Source organism: Microcebus murinus, chromosome 22 (assembly GCF_040939455.1).
Source record: "Microcebus murinus isolate Inina chromosome 22, M.murinus_Inina_mat1.0, whole genome shotgun sequence".
In the NCBI taxonomy this organism is placed as follows: Eukaryota; Metazoa; Chordata; class Mammalia; order Primates; family Cheirogaleidae; genus Microcebus; species Microcebus murinus.
In genome coordinates, this window is record NC_134125.1 from 15,526,367 (window position 1) to 15,552,128 (window position 25,762).

The window sequence follows — 25,762 nt, forward strand, 5'->3', positions numbered from 1 at the left end:
AAAACCCTGTCGAATTGCCCTGGGAAAGTGCCCTGAGATGTCTAGGAACCCTCTAGTACCTTTTTTTTTTTTCTTTAAAGAAAAAAGTATTCTGTTAGTTGTTTGGGCTCCAACCTTCTGAATTGTGGGAAAACTGTGGGTCTCTGCCCTGTCCACATCATGGCTGATGGGAGCTTTGTTTTCTGCCTGTCTTTTCCCCAAGGAGATGATAGAAAGTGACATCTCATCCATGATGTCAGGAATTATTCGAAACTCGGGGCAGAATCACCACCCCTCTCCCCAGGAATACAGGTGAGGGCTTCAACAATCGCAAACCAAATTTTTTTGGGGGTTGCTCAAAGTGTTTACGTGCTGTCTTTGGAAATGAAAGTGTCCAAGAACTATTCTGTGATTTTGCAGGAGAGCTAGCATGGCTTGATTTCAAAGTTGGTCTCTCTAAGAGTGTCTGGGCTTGTGGCGTAGCCCAGTGGGACCACTTAAATGCCTGGAAGGGACCAGTCCCCTCCTGGGTTGGCTACTACTTGAGAATCCTGGCGAATGTTAAGGTGACAACAGCAGCTATTGCTTCCTCTCCAGTGGCCTTAATGGGGTCTCTAGGAAATGCAACTCCCCCGCCCCCCCAAAGCTTTCTGGGAGAAACTGGCTCCCATGCTGGGATGCTGGGAAAGTTGTGGCTCAGAACTCCTGGGTTCCTCACCCGGCTGTGTGACTTTCAGCAAGTCCTTTGCCCTCTCTGGGCCTCATTTTCTCATCATTTAAATGATGCTGTTGAATTCGATGGTCTTAAGGTCTCTTCTAGGCTCTCATGTGTTCGAAGAGCAAATTAGATGGAAACTGAAGTCCAAATACACTATTTCTTGAAACAGGACGAAACTAGGTACAAGTGGGTCCTCAGAGCATTTCCCTCTTTTGTCTTCAAACCTCACAGCTGCAAAGACCCTTAGGGGGTCAACCAGTCCAGCCCTTTCTTTTTCACAGGTGGGGAAACTGAGGCCAATGTAGGAGGAGGGGCTTATTCAAGGTCACACAATAATGGGGAGGGAAGAGGAGGAAAAGGAAGGATCTGGAGTCCTCTCCCAGCCTCTCCCCCTTGAGGCCAGGGAGGCCTGACCTGGTTTCTAGGGCCCCACCCCCTAAAGCAAGCACCGTGTCTGTGGGCTGAGGGACACAGTCCAGATTACGGAATGGGGACAGGACCAGGGGTGGCCTGGGAAGAGCAGGCTGTCACCTCCGATCAGCCCTGTTTACCCAGGGGTTGTCTGGCCCCCCCCCCAGGGTCACTGCAACTCACCAGCAGTGCCTGCTGGGACAGACCGCAGCCCCCAATTAGAGGGAGGCTGCCTTCCGAGTTCCAAATGAGGCGACAGATTCAAACAGATACTTGCAGAGAGCCTGCTGCGCGCAGAGCTGGGGCCAGGTGCACAGCAGTTTGGGGGCACCTACTGTGCGCCAGGCCCCTGTCACTCACCTCAGTTCAGGAGGCTGCTCTGATCATCCCCGTTGTCCAGTGAGGAAACTGAGGCTCAGAGCCATGAAACGGCTTTTCCCAAGATCACTCAGCCAAGGATCTGTGGGCTTCCTTCCAGCACTAACAGGTTTAAATAATGACAAGTAGGTCGGGGGGCAGTAGGAGTTAGCCTTAGGCTCTGCAGTCCATCATCATCCCAGCTTTTCTGGCTGTGGGGAGCTCTCTGGGCCTCAGTTTCCTCATCTGTAAAATGGGGATAGAAATAGTACCCACTGCATGGAGTTGTGACAGTTAAATAACCATTTCTGGCTCTGTCACTCACCAACTCCCTTTAATTTCACCTCTGAACTTCCACTGGTTTGTACGATGGGGATAATAAAAGCTACTCTGGAGGGCTGAATGAGATATTTATTATCTGTGGAAGTACCTGGCGCCCAGCAGGCACTGTATGTGCCTAGGGTGAATCTCCCTCTGCCCTCCAAGCTGGGACTCCTACCCCTAACCCCGAGGTCTGGCATCAAGAGCTCAAAGTCATGGATGCTTATTGTTGCCTAAAAGCACCAGACTCAGACAACGTGTGGGTTCAAAGTCCAGCTCTGGGCAGGGCCCATGACTCCCTCGGGTTTCCTCATCTTTACAATGGGCATGATGAAGGCTTGTCCCTCGTGTGATTGCTGGGAGGATTAAATAAATAACTTGCCGCGCAAGAGACACATAATGATTAGTTGCTTTTGCTGTTAGCACTTCGTTACATGAAAGAGTTTGGTTTTCTGCAAGAGATGCATCTAGGGAGGGGGGTGTGGAGGAACTGAGGCTGGGGGTGGGGTGGAGGGGGGAGTGGAATCCCTTAATCCAGACGCCCAGCTGCTACCCGACAGGGGCCCCCACCAGGCTGGGGTCTCGGCCCCCTGTGTCTGGGCCAGCCCGGCTCACAAACTGTCTGGGCTACTGAGCAGTTGCCTCTCTCCAAAAACAGGGCAGGGCAGCAGAGAGCCTCCTTCCTTGGGGATCAGCAGTGCTACCAGCTGGTGGGAGGTGGGCGGGGGAATTGTGGGGGGTGGGGAGGAGAAGCAGGCCTGTCCCCATCAGCACTAGATGCAGAGGTGCCCAGTGCCTGGCCTGGCACAGCAAGGCGCGACCCTTTCTTTCCTATTCACATGGATTCAGGGCTGTCATCTTGCATCAAAAAGCCAAGGTATCCATCCAGAAGGCCAAATAACATCCTAATCATGACAATAATAATGGCAACTGGTGGTTTCTTAACCCTTCACTACCTGTTTCCGCTGTGCGAGGCTGTCAGTATAAATCCCCACCCAATCCCCCAAAACCACCCCGTGTGGGTGGCACGCTTGTGCCCATTTGGCAGATGAGGCAACCGAGGCTCCGGCAATTTAAGTGGCTTAACAAGATGGCGCAACTAGTGATGGGTCAAGCAGGGACTCGAGACACTGAAGCCGTTGCGCCCAGAGAACACTGTGACCACCAGCCCCATGTCCCACTGGCAAAGAGCACGGGGGGCTGGGACAGAAATAAGCTGCTCCATTGCCTCGCAGCTGTGTGACCCTAGAGGAGCTGCTGCCTCTCTCTGAGCCTCAGTTTCTGCATCAGTGAGATGGAGCCATCCGAGAACCCAATTTGCACATTCACTGGGAGGATTCTCTGCACCTCCAATTCGACAAGGAGTTGAGCCAGGTCTGGGACAGAGTGAGCATGGGGACACGGAGAGGGGGTGCTCATGATTATGCAGAGACTCCTCACTTCCAGCCACTCCCATATTTCTCCCTGAAGAATAGCCCAGGGGAAGTTTATGGGCTTCTCATTTGCCCTCCCACGTCTCCCTTGGAGCACTTCGGCTGCTGGCCCAGCCCCAGTGCAGCCCCCTAAGCAGCCGCCTGGTCCCCTGTCCCCCGGGGCTGAGTTTGGCCGTTACTTTTCAATGGCTGTGTGCAGGAGGGCAGGGGCAGCAGCTGGAGGTGGCCGCCTTGTCCCCGGGGAGCTGTCAGGAGTCAGTGGCGGGGGCCAGGCAGCAAACTGGCAGCAGCAGCCCCGCCTACTGCTGGCGCTGGGACAGGGGACCCAGGGCTGGGGGCGGTCCTGACCCCCACCCTGGGTAACGGCAGGCAGGGCTCACGCTTAACATGGGTTAATCAGGTTTCTCCTTAGCCCAGAAGATGGGAGGGAAGTCCACCTTACATGTACTAAAACATAGAGTTATTAAGCACCTACTGTGTGCTAGGCACCTGCTAAGCTTCTTAGCAAGTGCACCATCCCATTTCATCTCTATAGGAACCATGCAACAGGTGCTGATATCAGATTTGTAACCACCTGCCCCGATTTTTGGAACTTATTCCTGAAGTCAGGTCCAACAAGCTCCTTTTACAGATTGGGAAACTGAGGCCCAGAGAGATGAGAGAAGGCAGGCTTCTGGCTCCTTGGACCCTGACCTTTCTCCCAGGGCCATGAGGCTCAGTGGCTCTCCTTCCAGATCTTTGTGCCAGATGTTCACGTCCCCAAAGCTCAGTCCCTGCTCTAAGAAATGAGGTGGCCTTGGGAAAAACCCCTCCCCTCTCTGGACCGTGGTTCTTATCTGTGAACTGCACTGCTGGGGACGAGGTAGAAATTTCATAAATATTTATTGGCTAGAAGGACGAAGGACAAATATCGCATGAGAGACAACACATCCATGGACACGCAGGGAGGCTCCATGTTCAAGAAACTCATGCACGCGCACACACACGCACACCCCAGGTTGCAAACCAGCTATTGTTCTAGAAAGGAAAGATGCCTTTTCCCAAACTCCCGATCAAGTCATTTCACATTACACTCACTCTCGGACCAGTTGGGAATGCCCGAGCTTGCTAAATTGCCCTTGATTTTCTTTTTCCTGTAAACGGTTACAAAAGATATTACAAAAGCTATGTTAGCTAAATAAACACCTCCATGGAATTCTTAATCCTTTTCTGTGTCATGGTTGGATTGCTAACAAAAACAGCTTGTGGTGATGTAACAGTTTCTCAGCCACCACATCTTAAGAAGGCAAGTGAAACCTCCGTGTTGTAATTGGGGTGGCGGTGCTGTCCCAGGTAGGGCTGGACGAGCCCCAGAACTGCTAGGGTGGTGACGGAGCCGCTCAGAGACAATGTGTGCTAAGCAAAGCCCAACTAGTGACAGGGCAAGGCAAGAGGAGGGAACGCAGTGGGAAGGAAGGAAGGGACATGGTTACGTGGTTCGAGCACCTACTGTGTGTGTGGCCCTGTCTTATATGCTATCTGATCTTATCCTCACATCTGCCCCCGTGGTGGGAATTATTAGGATTCCATTTTACATATGGAGAAACTGAGGCACAGAGAGGTCAAGTGACTTGCCCCAAATCACACAGCTACGAAGGGGTTGCGATGGGATTTGAACTAAAAAATGGATGTTCCTTCCACCATACAATTACTGTACCAACCTAAGGAGCCCCAAGATAAGGAAATCAGAGCATAAATGTAGGCTCCAGGCTTCAGCTACGTAGGCAAAGATCCCCAAAGAAACTGTCATCCATCCATACGTATGCGTGGCCCTGTGCAGCCACCTGCCAAGTTCACCAGTTCATTTGACTTCTACAGCGACAACCCCAGGGCATTGGCTATGGGGGTCCAGTTCACCTTGAGTCAAGCGAGTCACCTTGTCAAGCAAGACAAGGAAAGGCCAAGCAGGTGGCTCTGGGTCTTGTACCGAGGTGTAAGACACGTTCACCCTGGGCCTCCAGGCGTTTGGTGTCTAGGAAGAACAGGTGCCTGAATAAAATTCATAGGTGACCTCGGGCAGTCCCTGCTATGTGTGGACGCTAATGGTGCTAACCGTTTCAGGGGAGGGGAAGGAGTCGGGGAGATGCCGGACTGGTCTGGGAGGGCTTCCTGGGGGAGGTGGTGTTTAAGCTGGGCAGGAAACGGATGGAGGTTGAAGAATGCAAGATATGTTGGGGCTGGCTGGGCTGGGCTGCGCTGGGCTGCGCTGGGCTGGGGGATTCATCCTCCCTTTCCCACTCTAGTGAGTATGTCATAAATGCCCACAGGACACTGGGACATATGCAGGGCGCTGAACAAAATAGAGGATATCCCAGTCCTTGCCCTCCTAGAGCAGAAAGACTGGAAACATGTATAAATACTTCATTGCAAAATAATAGGCGTTGTATGGACACAAACAGGAAGGGGCGGGGATGGCCTGGGAGGACTCTCAGAGGAGGAAGCATTTAGGTCGAGAAAGAGCCTCATGAATGAGTGCGTGGAACAGCATTCTAGGCAGAGGGAACAGCATGTGCAAAGGCCTTGAGATGGGTGAGAATTTTGAATATTTGAGGAACTGAAAGATGGACAGGGATGCTTAGAGCAGAGAGAAGAGGGCCAAGGGTGGGGAGGGGAAGGAGATGGCCGAGGGCTGGGTCATGGCAAGGAGCTTGGCTCTTACTCATTGGGTGGGTTTTAAGGACAGTGACAGGTTCTGATGTCCCCTTGGAAAGGTCACTCTGGCTGCTGGGGATTGAATCCACCCATTCCACAGACAGTTAGTTCTCCAGTGCCCACGCCGAGCCAAACGCCGTACCCTGCCCTCCCTGCGGGTTGCCTGGCCCGGTCCAAGAGGCAGGCCCTGTTCCCACGTGCTGAGGTTCAAGGCTTTGAGTTACCCGCCCGAGGTCCCCCGCTGGGCGTGGAGCCAGGCAGAATGCAGGTCACCCCAGGCTCTGCCCCGTCACTTCCCATCCCTCCTGCAACACGGCTGACTCGTTCCGGACACTGGCCATCAAAGCGGGTCGGGCTGGCCACCTAGTCAGCATAGGGTGGCAGCCATGAACTCCCATGGTGTCTCGCCTTACCCAGAGCCACCATAGGGTCCCCTGTGGCTATGTCACCAGCAGCTATGTCACCATCGGGACACCTGGTAGCCTGATTCTTTAAAAAAATGGTATGACGATGGTTTGCTCTTCCTGCGTTTCAGCCAAATTGGCACAATGGCCGAGTGAAGAGGCTCCAGGTGGGTCCCTGGTTCAAACCCCAGGTGCTTTGCCACCATGCCTGGTGGCTGACGCATGTTGCCTCACTTCTCTGAGCCTCAGCCACTCCATCTGTGAAATGGGGACAGTAGGTAGCCACCCCACGGGCTGTCGGGAGACTAGGGTGGAGCCACAGGGCTGGCAGGGGGGTGGCGTGTGTTGGGCAAGGCTTCCCTCCTGTGCATGCCGAGCCCAATCGGAACGTCATCTCCTTGGACGCAGGGAGTCGTGTCTGCCAGCCAGAGGCCTGGCAAGCGGGAGTTCAGGAAACATTGTGCAGTGAAGCGGAGTGTCACACACCCTGCTAGTGGCCTTCCCACTCCATGCTGAATCTACACTCTTCAGAGGGTGTCTCCAATAATGCGAACCACCACTGTTGCACTCCCATTTTATAGATGAGCAAACTGAGGCTCAGAGAGACAGACAACTGCAGACGAGTCTCACAGCTACTGAGTGGCTGGATGGCACCCAGGCCTGGCTGCCCTCGAAGCCTGCCCTGGTAACCACCACACTGCAGTGCCACAGAGTGAGCAAAGGGGGGACGTGTGGGCAGGGTCCCCAGATGGAACAGGCTTAGAATGTGGCATTGCAAAGGGCCGGGGCCTCCTGCTGAGCTCAGAGCCTTCTGAGCAAAACTAAGAAGGGCACATGGGGCCGGGCATGGTGGCTCATGCCTGTAATCCTAGCACTTTGGGAGGCCGAGGTGGGATGATTGCTTGAGGTTGGGGGTTCAAGACCAGCCTGAGCAACATCGCAAGACCTCGTCAAAATAGAAAAATTAGCCGGGCGTGGTAGTGGCACCTTAGTCCCAGCTACTCAGGAGGCTGAGGCAGGAGGATCGCTTGAGCCCAGGAGTTGGAGGTTGTAGTGAGCTAGGATGAGGGTACTGCCCTCATATCCAGGCAACAAAGCAAGACCCCGTCTCAAAAAAGAAAAAGAAAAAAAGAGCACATAGCTAGGCAGCACATGTGGAGTGATAAGCACATAGTAGGTGCTCAGAAAATGGATCACACTGAAGGTGGAGCATTATTCTGACATCGATTTTCTCAGGGTGCCCCTCCATCCTAACCAGGGTCTCTCTGTGACCTTGGACACGCCATGCTCTGACCCCTTTGAAGGGGACCCTGCAGAAGGCGGGCGGGGGGTGCTGCCCACCTCCACAGTCCCCCACCCAGGTGTCCCCGCAGGCTGGGTGTCTCAGTGGCAGCCACACAGAGGTGGAAGAGGCCCAACCCCCTTGCAGCATTCAAGATGGGGAAACTGAGGCCCAGGCAGGGTCAGGTGGGAGGTGCTGGCAAAGCTACTTGGGGCCGCTGCCAGGAGGCTGCTGAGGCTTTGGGATTTGGCAGGGTCACCTGGCTCAACCTCACCTTTCCTGGCCGTGAAAGGGGGTGATAATGTCCCTCGGGGGGTGTGTGTGTTTAATGAGAGAAAACAAGCACCGGGCAGGGCTGTCAGGAGCCAGAGGTGGCCCTGGGGTCGGGGCAGCTGCTGGTGAACTACTGGGCTCAGAGGGGACACTGCAGTGCCAGAGAGGCCTTTTTATTTTATTTTTGCCCCCAAAGCTCTCTGCTCTCTAAAGAGGACTCCCTGTTGGTGACAAATCCCCGATATGGCCTGAGACAGACACATTGTCGGGACTCACCCTGGGGGACCCCCAAACTCATAGCTTAGCCTGTGTTCTCAGCAGAGCAGGTGCTCGTCTGAGCTGCTGCCTGCGGGGACTGTCACCATATTCTCAGCAGCTGCCTCAGGGCCGGTGCTGGGACTATGCCCATTGCACGCACGGTGAAACTGAGGCCCAGGCCAGGTAAGTCGCCTGCTCCGGGTCACACGGCCGGGAAGAGCTCACACCTGCCCATCACCACCGAACTGCCCTGCCCTGCCTCCCTCTAGATTGAGCGTCCTCTGCTGGGCTGCTACTGTTTTCTAGGTGGGGAAACTGAGGTCCAGAGAGGGAAAGAGGCTTGCCCAAGATGGCAGAGCTTTGCAAATCCCACCAGGGGGGTTTACCTGCAGGTGGCTCCCACGGATCACAGGGTCTTTGCAGCAAAGGGGACCTTGGAGGTTGCCTGGGCTCCTCTTGCATCCAACAGGTGCCTGAGAGCTCATCCCCTGATAGCTACTGCTTGAATGCTCCCGGGACGGGCAGCTCACGACTTTGTGAGTCGCCCTAGTTTACGGAGCTCCCATTTTCACAGAGCCCTGGCCTCTAACTCCCCTGCCGGTCGTGGTGGGAGGGACGGCTGGTGCATGGGAAATCCTGTCTAACCAGGTATACTAAAAGTCAAACTGCCATGAAACCAGCTTCTTCCATTTTCAAACCTAAATCAAATTTCCAATCGTTTTAGGGCAATGTCAAAACTCCGCCACAGATTTTTTTTCCCCCCATCAAGATTGGAAAGAATGTTCCAGACACTGCCACCTGGAACTTTCTGCAGTGATGGAAGTGTCCCATATCCGCACTGGCCACATGTGGTCATGGAGCACCTGAGACGTGGCTGGTGGACACAGGCCTGAATCTGTCCATTTTATTACATCTTAACCAATTTGAATTTAAACAGCTGCACATGGCTGGTGGCTGCCCATTGGAGAGCACAGTGCCGGAACTTTCTAGATTTCACAGAGCACATTTCTTCCACCAGGGAGAAGGAGCCCCAGCTCCCGGTGTTACAGCCGACCCAGTCTCCGGAAGAGAAGTTCTGGTTTCCTCTGCTTCCCAGATGGGTGACCCCAGACAGGCCTGTCCCTCCCTCCCTTCTGCGTCCTCGTCTGGGGAATGGGAAGGTGGGAATGACAACAGTGCCCGCAGGATCAGGGTGACAGGAGGTCTGGCACGGAAGCAGCTTCGGCTCGGGGCTGGGCACACACCTGGGGCTCGCCTGCCCCACACCACGTCCACAGGGGCAGCTGGGCCTTTCGCCCCCACACGGCCCCGGGCAGTCGGGTGGGGCGTCCGGAAAGCTGGGTCTGTTTGCTCATTCGCCCCATCCACGAGTTCTCCGTGGGCCCCTGTCCTGGCCTCCTCCGCACAGAGGAGGGGTCCCCTGACACGTGGGTGCCCAGCCCCTGGCCTCCCTGGGGACACCCGCTTGTGGCCAGCCCTGGGGCTCAGAGAGGGGGCTGGCAGGGAAGTGGGGGAAGGAACGTCCTTCGGGACGGAGCGGAGAAAGGCGACATCAAGGCGTGTTGGCAGAGGTGGGAATGACATGTGGCCTCACTCAAGGCCTCCAGGGCACCTGCAGCCCATCACACGCCGCCCCCGGGCCAGAGTGCAGGGTCACCTGAGCCAGCTGGAGGGCAGGGGGCGTGCTCATTGCAGGGACCCAGGCCTTGTCCCCGGGCAGCCTGGGTGGTGGGGACACGGTGGCTGCGCATGAGGACTGTGGGTGTGTGGGGTGGGGACAGGTCTGCGGGACACCGGGGGACCCGGCCGCCGTGTCAGAGGAGGGCGAGGAGAGGATGGGTGCGTGCTAGGAGCTCTCTCGGGGGCATTGCCTTCATGTTGTCCCCCCCATTCTGCAGATGAGGAAACTGAGGCTCGAGGAGGTTCGGAAGCACATCGGATGTGACCAAACAGGAAAAGTGGGCCAGGACTGCCAGGCTCACAGGGAGAGCCGGAGAGCAGGGCAGGGGCGGAACGGGACTGGGCGTGGAGGCGGAAGGAGTCGGGTCTTTTGGAGTTTGAGTCTTCCCATGGCCCCCTCCGGAGGTGGCCCCAGGCAGACAGGCACCAGCGAGGCGGGTGACCAGGGTTAGGAGGGCCGGGTTCCCCCTCGCCCAGAAATTGAAGACGCAGACCCAGAGAGTGAGCAGCGGGGGCCTCGGGCGAGCCCAGGGCAGCGGGCAGCTGGGTTTGCCTTTTTCTTTGAATTGAAAATATCCCTTCACTTTCCAGCCGAGGAGAAACCCACTCAGGAGACCGATGTAGGGTCTGGGCCTCTGTCTCTCACCCCTCCCCCCCCCAGGGGATATCCCCAAACCCTCCAAGATGGCAGGTGGGTCACAAAGCCACGCCACCCCCACACCAGCACGCCAGCCCTGGGGGTGGGATACAAGGTACTGTGGTTATAATGATCGCTTGTGCCCATTTTGCAGGTGGGAAAACTGAGGCTGGGGCTTAAGTCCCCTGCTGAGAGCCTATGGGTGGGAAGCCAGCTTGGTTCCTGGAACCTAAGGGTCTCTCCTGTGTCACAGCTGCCGTGACCCCGTAGGTTACTCCGTCTCAAATGCGGCGCCGGGAGACAGCAAGGCTGGGCACGTGGGGCCCCAGCCAGCCCTGCTGGACTCCTGTGGTGGATGTGGGTGCCAAGGAGCACTGTCGTGGGAGTCTGCTGGCTCTAGGGTCTCTCTGGCATTCAGGCACATCCTTGCTGCACACCACAGGGACCGGGGGTGCTGTGCCAGGGCCTCGTCCCCACCGCCCACTGCGGGCCCTTGATGATCCCTGTCCCCTGCGGAGAAGCCATCGGCACGCCCTCCCCCACCCCCCCCTTCTCCCTCCCCCAGGCCTGCTGGGAGGAGGCCAGAACACAGGCTTTGGAGCGAGCCTCGGGGACGGGGGCTTTGGCTGGGGCAGGGAGGAAAGCGAAGGGACATTCCTGGCCAGGGAAAGGCTCGTGCAAAGGCGTGGGTGCCGGGGACACGGCGGGCACCACGTGGCTGCAGTAGGTGGCCGCTGCCCACGTGGAGGAGGAGCGGGACGGAAGGAGCAGGGAGCCAGACGGGTGCACGAATAGCAAGGAAGAGAAAAATCAGGACAGCACCAGCGACTCGCCCCTGTCAGATGCTAAACCCTTTCTGTACATCGCCCCCCGTGAGTCTCACTCTATGGGGAAACCGGTTCAGAGTGATCCAGTGACTCTTCGGGGGTCTCAGTTTCTTCATCTGTCAAATGGGTCTGGCACACAGGAAGCGCTCAATAAATGAAAGCGGTCAGTGGTTAGTGGTTGCAGCGGCAGGGACAGGGGTCCGTGTGACCCCCTAGCCCGAAGCATCAGTGTACATCCAGCCCCCCAGGGAGCTGGCTATTAATATTGGTATTAATATTAATAGCAGTAGGCCGGGCGCTGTGGCTCACGCCTGTAATCCTAGCTCTTGGGAGGCCGAGGCGGGCGGATTGCTCAAGGTCAGGAGTTCAAAACCAGCCTGAGCAAGAGCGAGACCCCGTCTCTACTATAAATAGAAAGAAATTAATTGGCCAACTGATATATATATAAAAAATTAGCCGGGCATGGTGGCGCATGCCTGTAGTCCCAGCTACTCGGGAGGCTGAGGCAGGAGGATCGCTTGAGCCCAGGAGTTTGAGGTTGCTGTGAGCTAGGCTGACGCCACGGCACTCACTCTAGCCTGGACAACAAAGTGAGACTCTGTCTCAAAAAAAAAAAAAAAAAAAATAGCAGTTAAATACTCGCATATTACATTACCATGAGCCAGATGCTGTTGTAAGTGCTTCCCATGCACTGACACATTGAGTTCTCACGGCACCCTACGAGATCAGAATGAAAGTGATCCCCATTTGACAGATGAAAAGCTGAGGCTCAGAGAGGTGAAGCCAGTGGCCCAAGGCACACAGGTAAGTAGAAATCAGGATTAGAATCCAGAGCCCAAGCTCTTAGCCACCACGGGTATAGCTCATCTAGTTCACCAGCCACAGTGGTGCCCGGGAACTTGGTTTGTTTCTAAGCCCCAATCCCCCCCTACTCAGGAAGATTTGGGGGGCCCCCATCTTGCAAATCCTGCCAGCAGGGGCTCACCTCCACTTCTCCCTGCCGCCCCAGCGCCAAGCAGAGCGGGAGGGCAATGGGAAGCCACAGCAGGTTACTGAGCAGGGGTGTGGCAGGTGCCGGGAGGTGGGCTGGCCACAGGGGTCGGAGGGGAGGGTGGGAGCCGACCAGCACCCCCAGCAGCAGCTGGAGCACCAGGCCCTGCACTTCCGCCTCGCTCTACTGTCTCTGAGGGCCTGAGGGGACAGATGGCATCACCCAGGCCTGGGCCGTGGCTGTCACTTGGCCAGATGAGTTACGAGCGGGCTGAAGGGGCGGCAGCCAGGGGGCCGCAGAAACAATGGCATCGGGACCCCAGGACAATGGGTCCACGTGCCACGGGGGCAACAGGCGTTTGTCACACAATGGGCTGCCGGGGGGACAGCAGCCGGGCCAACTGCTGCCACCGACACGGGCCAGCCGGGTTTTCAAATCGTTTCCAGGCCCTGTTTTCCTACGAGGCAACCAATCCCGCGGGCAGCCAGGCGTCACCTGATGCCAGCTCCGTGGGCTGAGGGCCCAGGCCCTGCGACAACTGAGCCGCGGTGGCCATAGCAACGCTAATTGTGGCCCTAAAACACAAGGACCGAGAGAGTGGAGAGGTGGGGAGGAAGGAGGAGGAGAGAGAAAGAGCGAGAATGCCAGCTCGAGCGAGAGCAGGTGGACAGGAGGGCAGCACCCCGTGGCCCTCGCTGGGCCCTCTGGTGACAGCGGCGCACAGGGATGCCAGAGGCGGGACCGGGTGGCTTGCTCTTTCTCGGTCCCTTTCTCTGTGGGGCCCGGAAACACCTATTTTTACAACCTGGAGCTTAGAATTGAGACCACAGGACTCTGGGGAACAAGACAGAAAGCTGGGCCCGCAGGGGTGGCCGCTGGGGCGCCGGCTGAACAGGCCCCAGGCCAGTCTGCGTCACCCGGCCCCGCGTTCTCGGGGTCGCCTGGCAAACATGACTTCAGGAGCTCCGGGGAGCGCCGGTCACCCTGGTCAGGGCGCCTGTCTGGCACCCGCCACGCCGCGGGCAGCCCTTTTCCTGCTATGGAAAGGGACGCCTTTGCCCACGCATCTGTGGGGCGGCGGGCGTGGGCCCTGACCTGGGCCTCTGGGGGCCGTCGGGGTGGCGGGCCAAGAGCTGGGCTGCAGGCGACACCATCCGGGTACCAGCCCCACCACTGCCTGTGCTGTGTGGCCTTGGGCAAGCGCCTCGGTGTCCCGAGCCTCAGTTTCCCCGTCTGTACTGGGAGTGGGGGGAGCATATCCCACATCTCCACCATCTCAGCACGTGGCCTGCCCCTCCGTGGGGACTGTCCCCAAGCTCGGTGCCATCCACGTGGCTACAGCTCTTTGGGAAACCACCCTGGACACGGAGTCACGCAGCCGATTCTGCCCCGGCAGGTGGGACTCTGACCACAGGCCCTGACTGCTCAGTGCTGTGGTGTCCCAGGTGAGCGCCTGCCGTGCCTCAGTTTCCCCATCTGTGGGTGAAACAGGAATAATAATTCCTGCCTCATAGGGTTACTGGGAGCGTTGAATGGCTTAGTGCTTGCGAAGGCCATGAGCAGTGCCCGGCATGTAGTAAGTGCTCAACAAACACGACTGTGTATCATTTTTGCGGTAGGTGCTGGGCAAGACGTGTTTCAATGAGCAAATGAATGACGTGAGCGTGTGCAATCTGGCTGCCACAGGGGGATGCTGGGACCAGGTTCCCATGCCCAGTCCCAGGGACAGGCAGGTCAAAGGGCTGGGGGTGGCCTGGGCAGATAAGGCATTAAAGGGGTGCTTCCAGAGGTTGGGAAGCCCCCCAGGAGCCGGCCTAAGCTCCCCATCTGGCCCGAGCTCCCTGCTCCTCCCTGCAGGCTCCTAGCCACCGCCAGCAACGACGACCTCCCTGGGGACCTGCAGTCGCTGTCTTGGCTCACGGCCGTGGACGTGCCCCGGCTGCAGCAGATGGCAAGTGGCCGCGTGGACCTGGGTGGCCCCTGTGTGCCACATCCACACCCAGGTAGGCTCGGGGCAAGGTGTGTGGGGGGGCAGAGGACGGTGTAGGACAGAGGCGACCCCCAGCCTAGCCACCCACCCGCTATGTGGCCGTGGCCGGGCCACTCGATTTCACTGGGCCGCCTCTATTTCTGCATCTGTAAAATGGGACACATTCTACCATCCTCAGAGGGCTGTGGTTCATCGTTCACTTAACACTGTCCCGGGCCCTGGGTGAGCTAAGGTTTCAAAGAAGAATAACGACAGCCCTGCCACGACCGTGGAACATCTTCAACATCTAAGACAGTCGTCGGCAAACTACAGCCCATGGGCCAAATGCAGCCTGCTGCCCATTTTTAGACAGCCTTTGTGTTAGGAGTGGATTTGACATTTTTCAAGGGCTATACCAAAACAAACAAACAACAACAACAAAAAAACCCAAACCACCAAAGATGACAGAGACCATCTGGCTGCCAAAGCCTAAGATATTTCCTCTCTGGCCCTTGACAGAAGTTTGCAGCCCCCTGATTTAGACGATTTCAAGAGGTAACATATGGAAAGTGCTGAGTGCAGGGTCTGGCATACAGTAGGTGCTCCATAATGGCAGCTAGTTGCAATCAGAGCGAGTAGATTCAATGCCTCAAGACACAGAAAATATTGAAGAAAAAACGAACAGCAACAGTAATTGCTACCACACATTGAAAGTACCAATCATTGAAAAATCCGTATCTAGGATTCTTTCTTTCATCGGGCAAACTGTCCTCGGGCTAACTATATATATAGCAGAAGGCAGCAAAATTTTGCTGTACTTTCTCGTAGGCCAAATGATCTCTGTCAAAACGATCCAACTTTTCTATCCTAGTGCAAAACCAGCCACCGACAATATGGACGTGCATAGGTGTGACTCTGTGCCAATAAAACTTTATTTATAAAAACAGACTGTGGGTCAGATTGGGCCTACTGGTGGGTCTGCCGACCCCTGTGTAGAACCCCCCAGGGGACAGCTGTGTGATCTTGGGCGGGCACTTTCCCCTCTCACCGGTTCCCTTATGAAAATTCTAGCAGAACTTGGGGGACTGTCAAGGCTCAATGCAGAAAGGCACCTTGTGCACAATAGGTGTTTAATAAATGCTCAAATAACGAAGCCTTTCCCCTCTCCTCTGTGTCTGCCGGGCATTTTCCACGTGCCTGTCACTGTGCCAGGCCCTTGGAGCAATGAGTTGTATGGAACGTGGTCCCAGTTCTCCGGGCGCTGGTGGCTGGCCAGGGACAGGAGGACAACAAAGACAGACAGAGGCACAAAGAGTAAGCGCAGGTGGCCGCCAGGACTCAGAGGGGACCTGAGGACCCAGAAGGCTTCCTAGAAGAGGTGGCCCTGGGACAGGGTCATCTTGCAGGCCAACTCCCCTTGATTGGAGGTGGCTGCCTACGATCTGGCTGGTGTGGGCAGGATCTGCGACGCGTCAGCACTTTCTGTCCCAGGCCCGGCGCGGGATGGTGGGGACATACATCTGTGACTCCTCAGCAGAGGAGCAGGCTGGGCAAAGGGCAGAGGCGGCATCTGGGCCTACACCTGGAAGGCACTGGGGAGCCATGGCATGCTTTTGAGGGAAAGATGTGAACAATAAGTTGGTTCTAGCTTCCCGAAGGACAGGAACCAAGCTATTCCAGCAGCAGCAGCATTGCTATTTATTAGTGACTCATATTTATTGAGATATTACGTGCCCAGCCAGGTATGTCCCAAACACTTGATAGACGTAATCACATTTGACTCGCACGACAACTTTATAGGTAGGTAGTATCAGTGGCCCAAGTACAAATGGGGAAACTGAGGCTGACCCAAGGTTACACGGCTGGGAGGAACCCCACTTTTCCCCTCGTGGTCCGAGGGTGGGGATGGCTGTGTTCTCTGCAGACACCAAGAGATGGGGCTGTCCCTGTTCTCTCCGGTCCAGCAGCATCTCTGTGCTTCCCTCCTGCAGGCGCCTTGGCTGGGGCGGCGGAGCTGCACGTGGGGGCCTCCCCTGGCCCCCTTCTCCACTGCGCGGCTGGCATGGCCCCTCGGGGCATGCTGGGCCTGGGCCCCATAACCAACCACGGAGCCAGGGTAAGTGCCACCGCGTGGGCTGGGGAGTGAGGGTGGTGCCCGCCAAGGCCGGGGTGCCCCATCCCCAGCCTGCCCCTCTGTCTCTTCCTCTCCTGGCCGCAGCAGATAAGCCAGTTCCCCGTGGGGACCCACCCCCCGCCCGGCCTGCAGGACCCGCCGCAGCTGTACTCGCCCGCCGCCCAGCCACAGTTCCCGCTCCCCCTGGGCGGCCAGCAGGTACCGGGGGCTCACAGGCGCCTGACACCCTGCCTCGGGCTGGCCGGGTACCTCTCTGAGCCTCAGTTTACTCACCCATAACATGGGGATGACGTCCCCCACCATGTCCAGGTCATGGGGTCATTCGTTCAGTTCCCCCCACCCCGTCTCCTGCCATGGGTGGGGGCGAGGTTCCCCTCACACTGGGGTGGGGGGAAGGGTGGCTTAGGCTCTTTCTCACCTTCTCTCCCTCTGCCCCTTGCCCGCCCCTGCCCGCGGGAAGTGCCCCTCCGTGGGCCTCTACGGCTCCCCATTTGGGGCGCGGCCCCCCTACCCACAGCCCCACGTGGCTGCGCACCCGTCGCAGGACCTGCACCCCAGACACTACCCCAAGCCCATCTACTCATACAGGTGAGGCCCAGGGGCACCGGGTCAGGGCTGCGGGGGGCTCGGGGAAGAGCGGGCGAGGCTGCCCCAGCTAGGCGTGGCGGCCCAGACTTCCCACGGGGAGGGTCAGGGGAGTGGGGAACCCCCACGCGGCACTTGTTCTCAGGAAGGCTCATCCAGTGGTCGGTCAGCACCCCCAGGCTGAGGACCCACTTGCGACACCGAGCCCAGCGCCCTGCTCCGTCACTCACAAGCTGTGTGGCCTTGGGGAAGTGGCTTGGCCTCTCTGAGCCTCAGGTTCCTCAAATGTAAAACGTCATCCAAGTAACAGTAGTGTGTACCTCGCAGGAGTTTGGGGACAGGAAGCAGCCCAGGTAGAGCCTAAAGGCCCATAGCCATTAATTACGGGGATGGGACAAAGGAGAGAAAAAGATAGGATTTATCAAATCTGGGCCAAGGAGAGGACGGGCCTGGAAAGACGCTGGGCTGTGAAAAGGTATCGAGGGCTCACACTGGGCTGGCACTGGTGGGGTGAAGCAGGGAAGGCTTCCTGGCAGAGGGGGCCTTGAGCTGTCAGCCTGAAATCCCCTCACTCCTGGTCTGCCCCACCTTCTGTCCCCAGCTGTCTGATCGCCATGGCCTTGAAGAACAGCAAGACAGGCAGCCTGCCCGTGAGTGAGATCTACAGCTTCATGAAGGAGCACTTCCCCTACTTCAAGGTGAGGGGTCCCAAGCCAGGATGGGGGTGCCGGAGCTGCCCCGGGCCCCTCCCTGGTGCTGCCACAATGCAGAGCCGGCCCTGAGCCACACCGGCCTTCCTCTAAGGTCCCCAGTTATGTCTGCATATCTGGTAGTAAGGATGCATGCACGTACACTCCCATAGAAGAAATTCAGAAAGAGAAGGGGGCTTTTGCAATGGGCTCTGATGGATGCAGAGGAGTTCACTAGGCATCCTGAAGGGAAAGGGTAGAGAGACCAGCTAGTTATTCAGCACAGACTCAGTACAACATAAATAATGTAAAATCCAGGCTTTCCGTCACCTCTCTGGGCCTCAGTGTCCTCGTCTGTGAGGTCGGGACAGTCAGTGACACCCGGCAAGGTCAGCGAGGACTCTGCACTGAAGGATGGAAAGAGCCCGGCAGGTGCTGGCATGGGCTTGGCCACCAGTGATGTCGTTCTTGCGGGCATCAAAGCAACGAGAGGAGCAGGAGGTCAGAGGGTGGCAGGCCGCAGGGTCCCTGGCCTGGACAGCGCCTGTCGCAGTCGTGCCGCAGCACAGTGGCGAGGGGGTGTGTAGGGTGTGCGGTGTGTCGCAGCATCTGGCTACCGAGCATTAAACTGTGACTACTTAAAAGTGGTTTGCATTTCATAAACTCGACTAGTTACCCATTCATTGCATCATCCTGGCTCGCTGGCGTCCCGAGTGGGAGAGAAGGAATGGATGACGCGGTGGCCCTGGGCTGCGTTCTCGGTGGCAACACCCTGTCCTCAGGGCATGGTGGCCGCGGTCCCTGCCACTCTGTCTTGCATGGCTCCATCTTGAGGCTGAGTGTCAGACACCGTCCCTGCTCTCCCCCCGCCACGCTTGCGCCCTGCCCCCGTCGGCCTGGGTCGAAGTCCCCTGCCCCAGGAAAGGAAGGGGTTTTTCCAGAGTGGCCTCGGAAGGGTCCCCTGAGTGCCCGTGTCTCTCCGTAGACGGCTCCTGATGGCTGGAAGAACTCGGTGAGGCACAACCTGTCCCTGAACAAGTGCTTCGAGAAGGTGGAGAACAAGATGAGCGGCTCCTCGCGCAAGGGCTGCCTATGGGCCCTCAACCTGGCCCGCATCGACAAGATGGAGGAGGAGATGCACAAGTGGAAGAGGAAGGACTTGGCCGCCATCCACCGCAGCATGGCCAACCCCGGTGAGGCCCGGACAGCCCCCACCGCGCGCGCGCACACGGTGCCACCTGTAGGAATCTGTCACCCGCCCCATGTCCCCTCCATGCCAGGTTCAGCCACAGCCCTGGTTACTATCCAAGGATGACCTGGATACCACGCAGATGACACCTGAACTCTGCATTTCCTAAAACCCCCGGTCCGTCCCAGCCACCCACTTCTGGTTGTGGCTGAGCCCAGCCTCAGCCCCCTCTGGTCCTGGTCCTACCTAACCTACACACAGCTCAGCCACGTTGCTGGGGAGCCAGGCGCCCGGTGGCTGTCCATCCCTCCTGTAGAATATGCCTCCCCCCAATCCAGTGGCTGGTAAACTGAGGCACCCGATCAGAGACATGAAAAGCTATTCAATCTTACTAGTCATCCCTAGTTTCTTGCACAGAAAGGCCAAACTACACAACTGGGGGATGCCATTGCTTTCCTACCACGTTGGCAGAGATGTTTAAAATAATAAAATCATAACATCCAGTGCAGGCGAGGATGTGGAGAAATAGACACTTCCTATACAATGGGTAGGAATGTAAGTACTTAGGTAACAAATCAAAAACTTGTAAACTGTGCCCATGCATTGGTCTGATTATTCTACTTCTGACAATGTATGCTGAGGATATCAAAGATTTGAGCCAAAGGTTTATGAACAAAATTATATGCCACACAGTTATTCCTAAGAGTGAAAAATAGAAAGCAATCTAAACATCCCACAATAGGGGGGTTGCTTAAATAAATAGAATGGGATACCATGCAAGGATGAGAGATGAAAAATTTGTTAAAATATTTTTGAAATAGAAAGAAATGCTCCCAATATAATAATTATAAAGGGGCAGGTTATGAATCAATACACATATTATGAGCCAGGCATGGTGGCTCACACCTGTAATCCCAGCACTTTGGGAGGCTGAGGCGGGAGGATCATTTGAAGCCAGGAGTTTGAACTCAGCCTGGGCAACATAGCAAGACTCTCTCTCTTAAAAAAAAAAAAAAAAAAAATTAGCTGGTCACGGTGGCACACACCTGTAGTCCCAGCTACTCGGGAGGCTGAGCCAGGAGGATCACTTGAGCCCAGGAGTTCGAGGTTACAGTGAGTTATGATCGTGCCAATGTACTCCGAGTGGGATCACACAGCGAGACCCTATCTTGGAAAAGATACACACACAGAGAAAGAGAATTGGTCTGCACGGATGTGTCTGACAGGAAATACACCAAAATATTGGGCATGGAGAAGTCACTGATCATTTTTATATGCTTTACATATTTTTGTATTTTCCAAAACTTCTACCCTGTTCAGGAATTACTTTTGTAACTAGGAGAAAGATCGCATCTGCTTTTTTTTCTTTAATTAAGGCATGTGAGGAGAGGGCCCTGTTTAATTAAGGGACATATGACCGGGGACTATGACCTGGGAAGACAGCCCTGCCCCAGGCAGGCTTAGGAGTATTTGGCCTGGCTCTGGCGATGTCCTCGTGCCGGGTATGAAGGCGCCTGGGCGTGTGGCTCAGGGAGCAATTCCATCAGGTGGGGAGAAGAGCTATGGCAGGAACCCCTGTCCCCCCAGTGGAGGGGCGTCCCAAGGCGCCCACCCCACTGACAGCCCCAGGTGACTGGTTTGAGACCCAGGGCAGGTCCTGACCCACGTTCAGAGTAAGACCTTGAGCGAATCATTTGACCTTCCAATTCTAAGGGTCCTCATTTCAGAAATAAGTGCAATCCCCGAAGACCCTGGGCCCCTCCCAGTCTAGTCTCAACACTGGGTTACATTCAACGAGACACAGCCAACAACCGAAGTTAATTTCAGAGTAATTTCCGTCTTGTTTATATCCAACAGCATTAACGATTTTTAAACCACAGCAACACCCTTGGATGTCTCTTTAGCAGGGAGTGGCTAAGGGAGCCCTCGAGTATTAGTAAATTTTGTCCTGGTCTCGTTGGATTTGGAATCTCTGCCCTCCCTCCCCCTTTGAGGGCTGTTCTGAGGTTCAAGGGCAGTTCCAAGGTGACAGGGCTGTCCTGTAAGGCACTGTGCAAATGAGAGGGGGTAGGGCTATTATCGGACGGTGCGTCTTACTGCTCAAAGACCCTGCACAATTTGTGATTCCGTTATATCTCCACACAATCCCTGTGCAGAGCGTGTGATGTCGTATCCCAGATGAAGAGACAGAGGTTCAGAGAGTCCGAGAGTCCTGCTAAGGGATTTGAACCCAGACCTGGGCTGGGGCCTAGTGACCGCAGGGTGGGTTCTGAGTGACCTCTCTCATGCTTGCCCGCAGAGGAGCTGGACAAGCTGATCTCCGACCGGCCTGAGAGCTGCCGGCGCCCTGGCAAACCGGGGGAACCGGAGGCCACTGTGCTGACTCGCGCCACCACGGTGGCCGTGGCTCGAGGCTGCCTGGCCGTCTCCCAGCTCCCACCCCAGCCACTGATGACCCTGTCCCTGCAGTCGGTCCCCCTGCGCCACCAGGTGCAGCAGCCCCAGGCACACCTCGGTCCAGACTCGCCGGCGCCGGCACAGACGCCGCCACTGCATGCCCTGCCGGACCTGAGCCCCGGCCCCCTCCCCCACCCCGCCGCGGGACGGGCGCCCGTGGACTTCACCAACATCAGCACCGACATGAGCACCGAGGTGGACGCCCTGGACCCCAGCATCATGGACTTCGCCCTGCAGGGTGAGGCCAGAGGAATGGGGTGATGGGTCTGGGACGGGGAGGGGAGAACGGGGCGGGGGGCGACGAGGACTACACTGTCTGCATTTACCCCACCGTGCGCGCGGCCTCGTTGCCATAGCAACCACCTAATACAGGTTGAGCAGCCCTAATCTGGAAATCTGAAATGCTCCCCGAATCCGAAACATTTTGAGCCCCGATAAGACACTCGAAGGTAAGGTCATGCTCACTGGAACATTTCTGATTTTTGGGTTAGGAATGTTCAACCTGTAATAGCAAATGGCAGCAAGCAGTGAATGAGCACTTGCTGTATACCAGGCTCCGGGCCAAGCACTTCCTAGCCATCAGCTTGGCTCGCCCTGCCACAGTCCTCTGGGGTGGCTGCCATTCATGTCCCCTTTCTGCTGATGAGGAAATTAAGACAGAGGGAAGTCACTGGCCAAGGTGACCTGGCTAGGAAGTGACAGAGCTGGGAGTTACCCCCAGGTCTGTCCAACCCCCAACTTTTAATCGGCGACTGCTTCAACTTGTAAGCGCCAGCCGCATGCCAGGTCACACACTCTGACGTGCTGCCTGCCACGTGGTCATCCCCCCAAAATGAGACATGAATGAATGAATGAGCGAATGAATGAATGAGTGAATAACGAACGAGGGAATCTGAGGTGTCAGCAAAGGCTCATAATTCATCCATTCACTAGCACGAGCGCACCTACTATGTGCCAGCCAGGTAGACATCCTCTGCCCTCCAGGAGCTCCCTGTCTGGCAAGGGAAATGGGCAAGTCAGCGGTTAGTTAGCAAGTCAGTTGCAGCTGTGAAATGGGTACGCTCGAACCTCCCTCCTCTCCCCCTGGATCGTCCTGCGGTTAAATGTGCTGAAGAAAGGGGGCATGTCTGTTTGTCCCCCCGGCTCTGCCCACGATGGCCCCATGTGAATAAGTGCTTTCCATGTCTCCCCTGGCCGCTGCCCCAGGAGACGGGTTTGCTGGTCATCTCCATTTTATTCCGAGGCTCAGAGACAGAAGCGACCTTCCCAAGGACACACAGCGGGGAAGGGGAGGGCCGGGGCAGGAGTGCTGACTCCTCCTCGCCATCTTTCTACAAAACGTGGCTTTAAACAATGCCCACGCTCTTTTCCTCTTTCCTAAGACAGGGGATTCGAACTCAGGCTTGTCTGACGAGAAGCCAGCTCACTCGCGTGCTTTTGTCTTTGCAGGGAACCTGTGGGAGGAGATGAAGGACGAGGGCTTCAGCCTGGACACGCTGGGGGCCTTCGGAGACTCCCTGCTGGGCTGTGACCCGGGGGCCTCGGGCCTGACCCCCGTTTCCAGCGGCAGCGACCAGCCCTTCCCCGACTTGCAGGTGACCGGTCTCTACGCCGCATACTCCTCCCCGGACAGCGTGGCCGCGGCGGCCACCGCCTCCTCCTCCCAGTACCTGGGCGCGCCGGGGACCACGCCCATAGCCCTGCTTTGAGCCCACGGCCTCTCCCAGCCCAGAACACCCCGGAGAGCGGACCAGAGCGCGGGGTGAAAGGCACCCCCCTTCCCACAGGCCTCTCCTGAACCTTTGGCAAAGCCGCGGGCAGGACAGGGACGCGGTCCCCCTCCTCGCCCCGTGCCCCTCTCACGCCCCCCGCCAAAGCTCCTGGGCCTTCCCGAGGCAAAAGCACAGAGGAGAGCGGGCACACAGCCCAGCGTCCCCTGGCTGTGTCGGGACTGAGACTCTCCGGCCTGCTTCCTGGCTGGGCGCCGTCAGGGACAGGCAGCCCACTCCTGGGGACACACTGTTGCGCCAGGGAAGCACCCCAGGGGGAAGGGCCTGGGGTTCACTCTCCTGGGAAACAGGCTGAACCGGATGGGACATCTGCCACGGCCGGCAGGAGACAGGCTCAGGGCTGGGACACGGGCTGGCGAACCACCGACCAAGCTGAACTTGGATGGAACAAGCTGAACTTGGAAACAGGAGCCGGCCCGGGCGGCCTTCAGCCCCACGGCCCGGTAGTCTCGTAGAGTTTCATAGCGCAGGTTCCTGGGCCACTCTGGGCACTGTGGCGTGTGTAAATATATTTATATTTATTGTGGCCCCCATTCACCCCACTTCTTCGAACCCAGCCCGGCGCCCCTGGAATGAGCCTCCCCTCTCCGTCCCTCCCTGCATCCCAGCACCCTAACTTCCACATCATCAGCGAATCCCGTCTCTAACCGGCTCCTAATCCCTCGGCAACCTGGAGCTTCTTTTTAGAACAAACAAGCACTTTGGATACTGTGAAACACCCTATTTTTTTTTAATACTAGAGACCAGATATTTTTCTAACCGTTCAGTCATGATTCAAATCCCTGCCACGAGCCCCTAAGAAGGGAGGCGCCATTGCTTTGGGCTTGGGGACTTTCTAAGGGCACACTGGGGGGGGGGAGGAATGGTGGGGAGTGGTTTTTGGGGGGAAGAAAGCAAACTGTGACCCACGTGGCACCGGGTGGGGGCCGGTGCAGCTTCAATGCACAGTATGTATTGTCACCCGCCTGCCTCTATTTGCCCTGTCACCATTTTCATGTGTCTTTTTCTCTCCTTGTCAATTATGGATTTCCCAAGTGGCAAGTTCCGCGGGCAGCTGGGCTGGAGGGGAGACGGGGCAGTGAGTTGCAGGAAAGAGAAGGCGAAAAAGGCTTTTCCGGCTACGCTGAGACAGAACGGCAGTGGCTGCACCAGCGTTGCCGGCCACCCCCCTCTCCCGACCCACTGGATGTTGACTCCGTGTCTGGGGGCTCCTGAACCCTAGAGCCAGAACGTTCTGCTTCATCCACAGCCCGGCCAGCCGCCTGGGAGGTCTAGCGTTAAACCCTGTCTTAAAGAGCCAGTGTTAAATCCTTCCTAGTTCTAGAACTGTCTGCGGAATTTCCACCACCCTCAGACACGATCCTGGCACCGCCTGTGTGACCCGCCCGGCTCACCTGCTTTGCGTGAGCCCCGGCGAGTCGTTTCTGTCGCCGCTGATGAAGACCCCCGCGCTCGGGCAGCTCCGAGGCTGTGTAAGTGTGGTGTCGAGAGACTGTCTCCCGTCAATAAAGGCTCAGTGGCAGCTCTGTGGCTCATGGGGAGAGGGGGACGGGTGATGGAAAATGGCAGGGGAGGGGCCATTTACAGATGGGGAAACTGAGGCCCAGGGAGGTGACTGACGCTACCTAACCCTGGACCCAGCCATTCTGACTCCAAGTTCCCATCACACCAGACACTGGGGGGAGTTTGTCATTATCAGTAAAACCAGCACGGCCATGGCCTCCACTTACCGTTCCTCGGTGCCAGGCGCCGGACAGACGTCATCTCAGGCAGGGACTGCGCTCGCTGTTTGCCGCTCAGAAAGCACGGGCTCAGAGGTTGCGTAGGACTGAGCCTGTGCGGGACGCCAGGGTTACAGCTCAGCAGCGCTGCTCTGAGCCGCCTCTTTGGCGTCTGCCTGGGTTCAGGGAAGGCAACAAGATGGAAACAGGTGCACCCTTTTCAGCACCTGCTACGCGCCCGGCCCTGGGCTGGTCACTGCTATAGATTAGCTCACTCAATCCTCACAACCGCCCTATGATCATGTCTTACTAGTTATCATGCCCATTTTGCAGATGAAGAAACTGAGGCTCAGAGGCATAGAGCAGGTGATCTGCCTCCCCAGCTAACAGCAGAAGGGTATAACCATTAGGAGTCTATCTAACTCCTCAGCCCACCCAGGAAGTGGCCTGCAGACTCGACGGGGAGACCAGACTCACACGCATGTGGCGATTCATGAGTAAGGGAGTGCATGGGACGAGGGGCTGGGGGTGGTGTCAGGAAGTACTAAACGGAGCTCCACTTCAGTGGTGGCCAGGCAGGCAGCAGGGACAGGGGCCCTGCAAGAGGCCGGGGCTGTCTTCCTGTGCCCAGCTCCTGTTACCCAACCCTGGCCTGGCCAACAAGAGCACTGCAGCCCCCCAGCCACAGGTCGAAGTGGGGAGCAAGTGGCCCAGGCCATGGTGGTCGCGGCCGATGGGCATCTCCCCAGGACTTGGCAGGACCTAGGGGATGGGGGCGCCCCCCGTCTCCCGAGCTGCTAAGCTGGGAGGCCGGAGCAGAGCTTTGAGTCGCCATGTGGAAAGGGCTGGGGGACCCACACCTGGGCCTGACACCCGCTCCTTACGACAGGCAAGTAGGGGCCAGGTACCCATTGAGTCATGGCAAGAATGCAAAGGTCACAGGGTCACAAGCTCTGGGCAGAGCCC

General features: G+C 57.1%; 1 protein-coding gene across 1 annotated transcript; it reads left to right on the plus strand.

The window, feature by feature from the left end:
• The first annotated feature begins 205 nt into the window (after positions 1 to 205).
• On the plus strand, positions 206 to 22,994 carry FOXN4 (forkhead box N4). The gene is made up of 9 exons (XM_075996840.1): positions 206 to 291; positions 14,120 to 14,265; positions 16,223 to 16,347; positions 16,453 to 16,563; positions 16,826 to 16,953; positions 17,552 to 17,648; positions 18,625 to 18,832; positions 21,128 to 21,523; positions 22,735 to 22,994. Exons 1-9 carry the CDS (start codon positions 206 to 208, stop codon positions 22,992 to 22,994), a joined length of 1,557 nt encoding a protein of 518 aa, XP_075852955.1.
• Positions 22,995 to 25,762: the final 2,768 nt, after the last annotated feature.

Excerpts from the sequence above, each read along its gene's own strand:
- FOXN4 (XM_075996840.1), top strand. The coding sequence starts at position 206 with ATGATAGAAAGTGACATCTCATCCATGATGTCAGGAATTATTCGAAAC. Across the intron at positions 292-14,119 it reads CCCTCTCCCCAGGAATACAG|GCTCCTAGCCACCGCCAGCA; the intron begins GTGAGGGCTTCA and ends TCCTCCCTGCAG. Across the intron at positions 16,564-16,825 it reads TCCCCCTGGGCGGCCAGCAG|TGCCCCTCCGTGGGCCTCTA; the intron begins GTACCGGGGGCT and ends GCCCGCGGGAAG.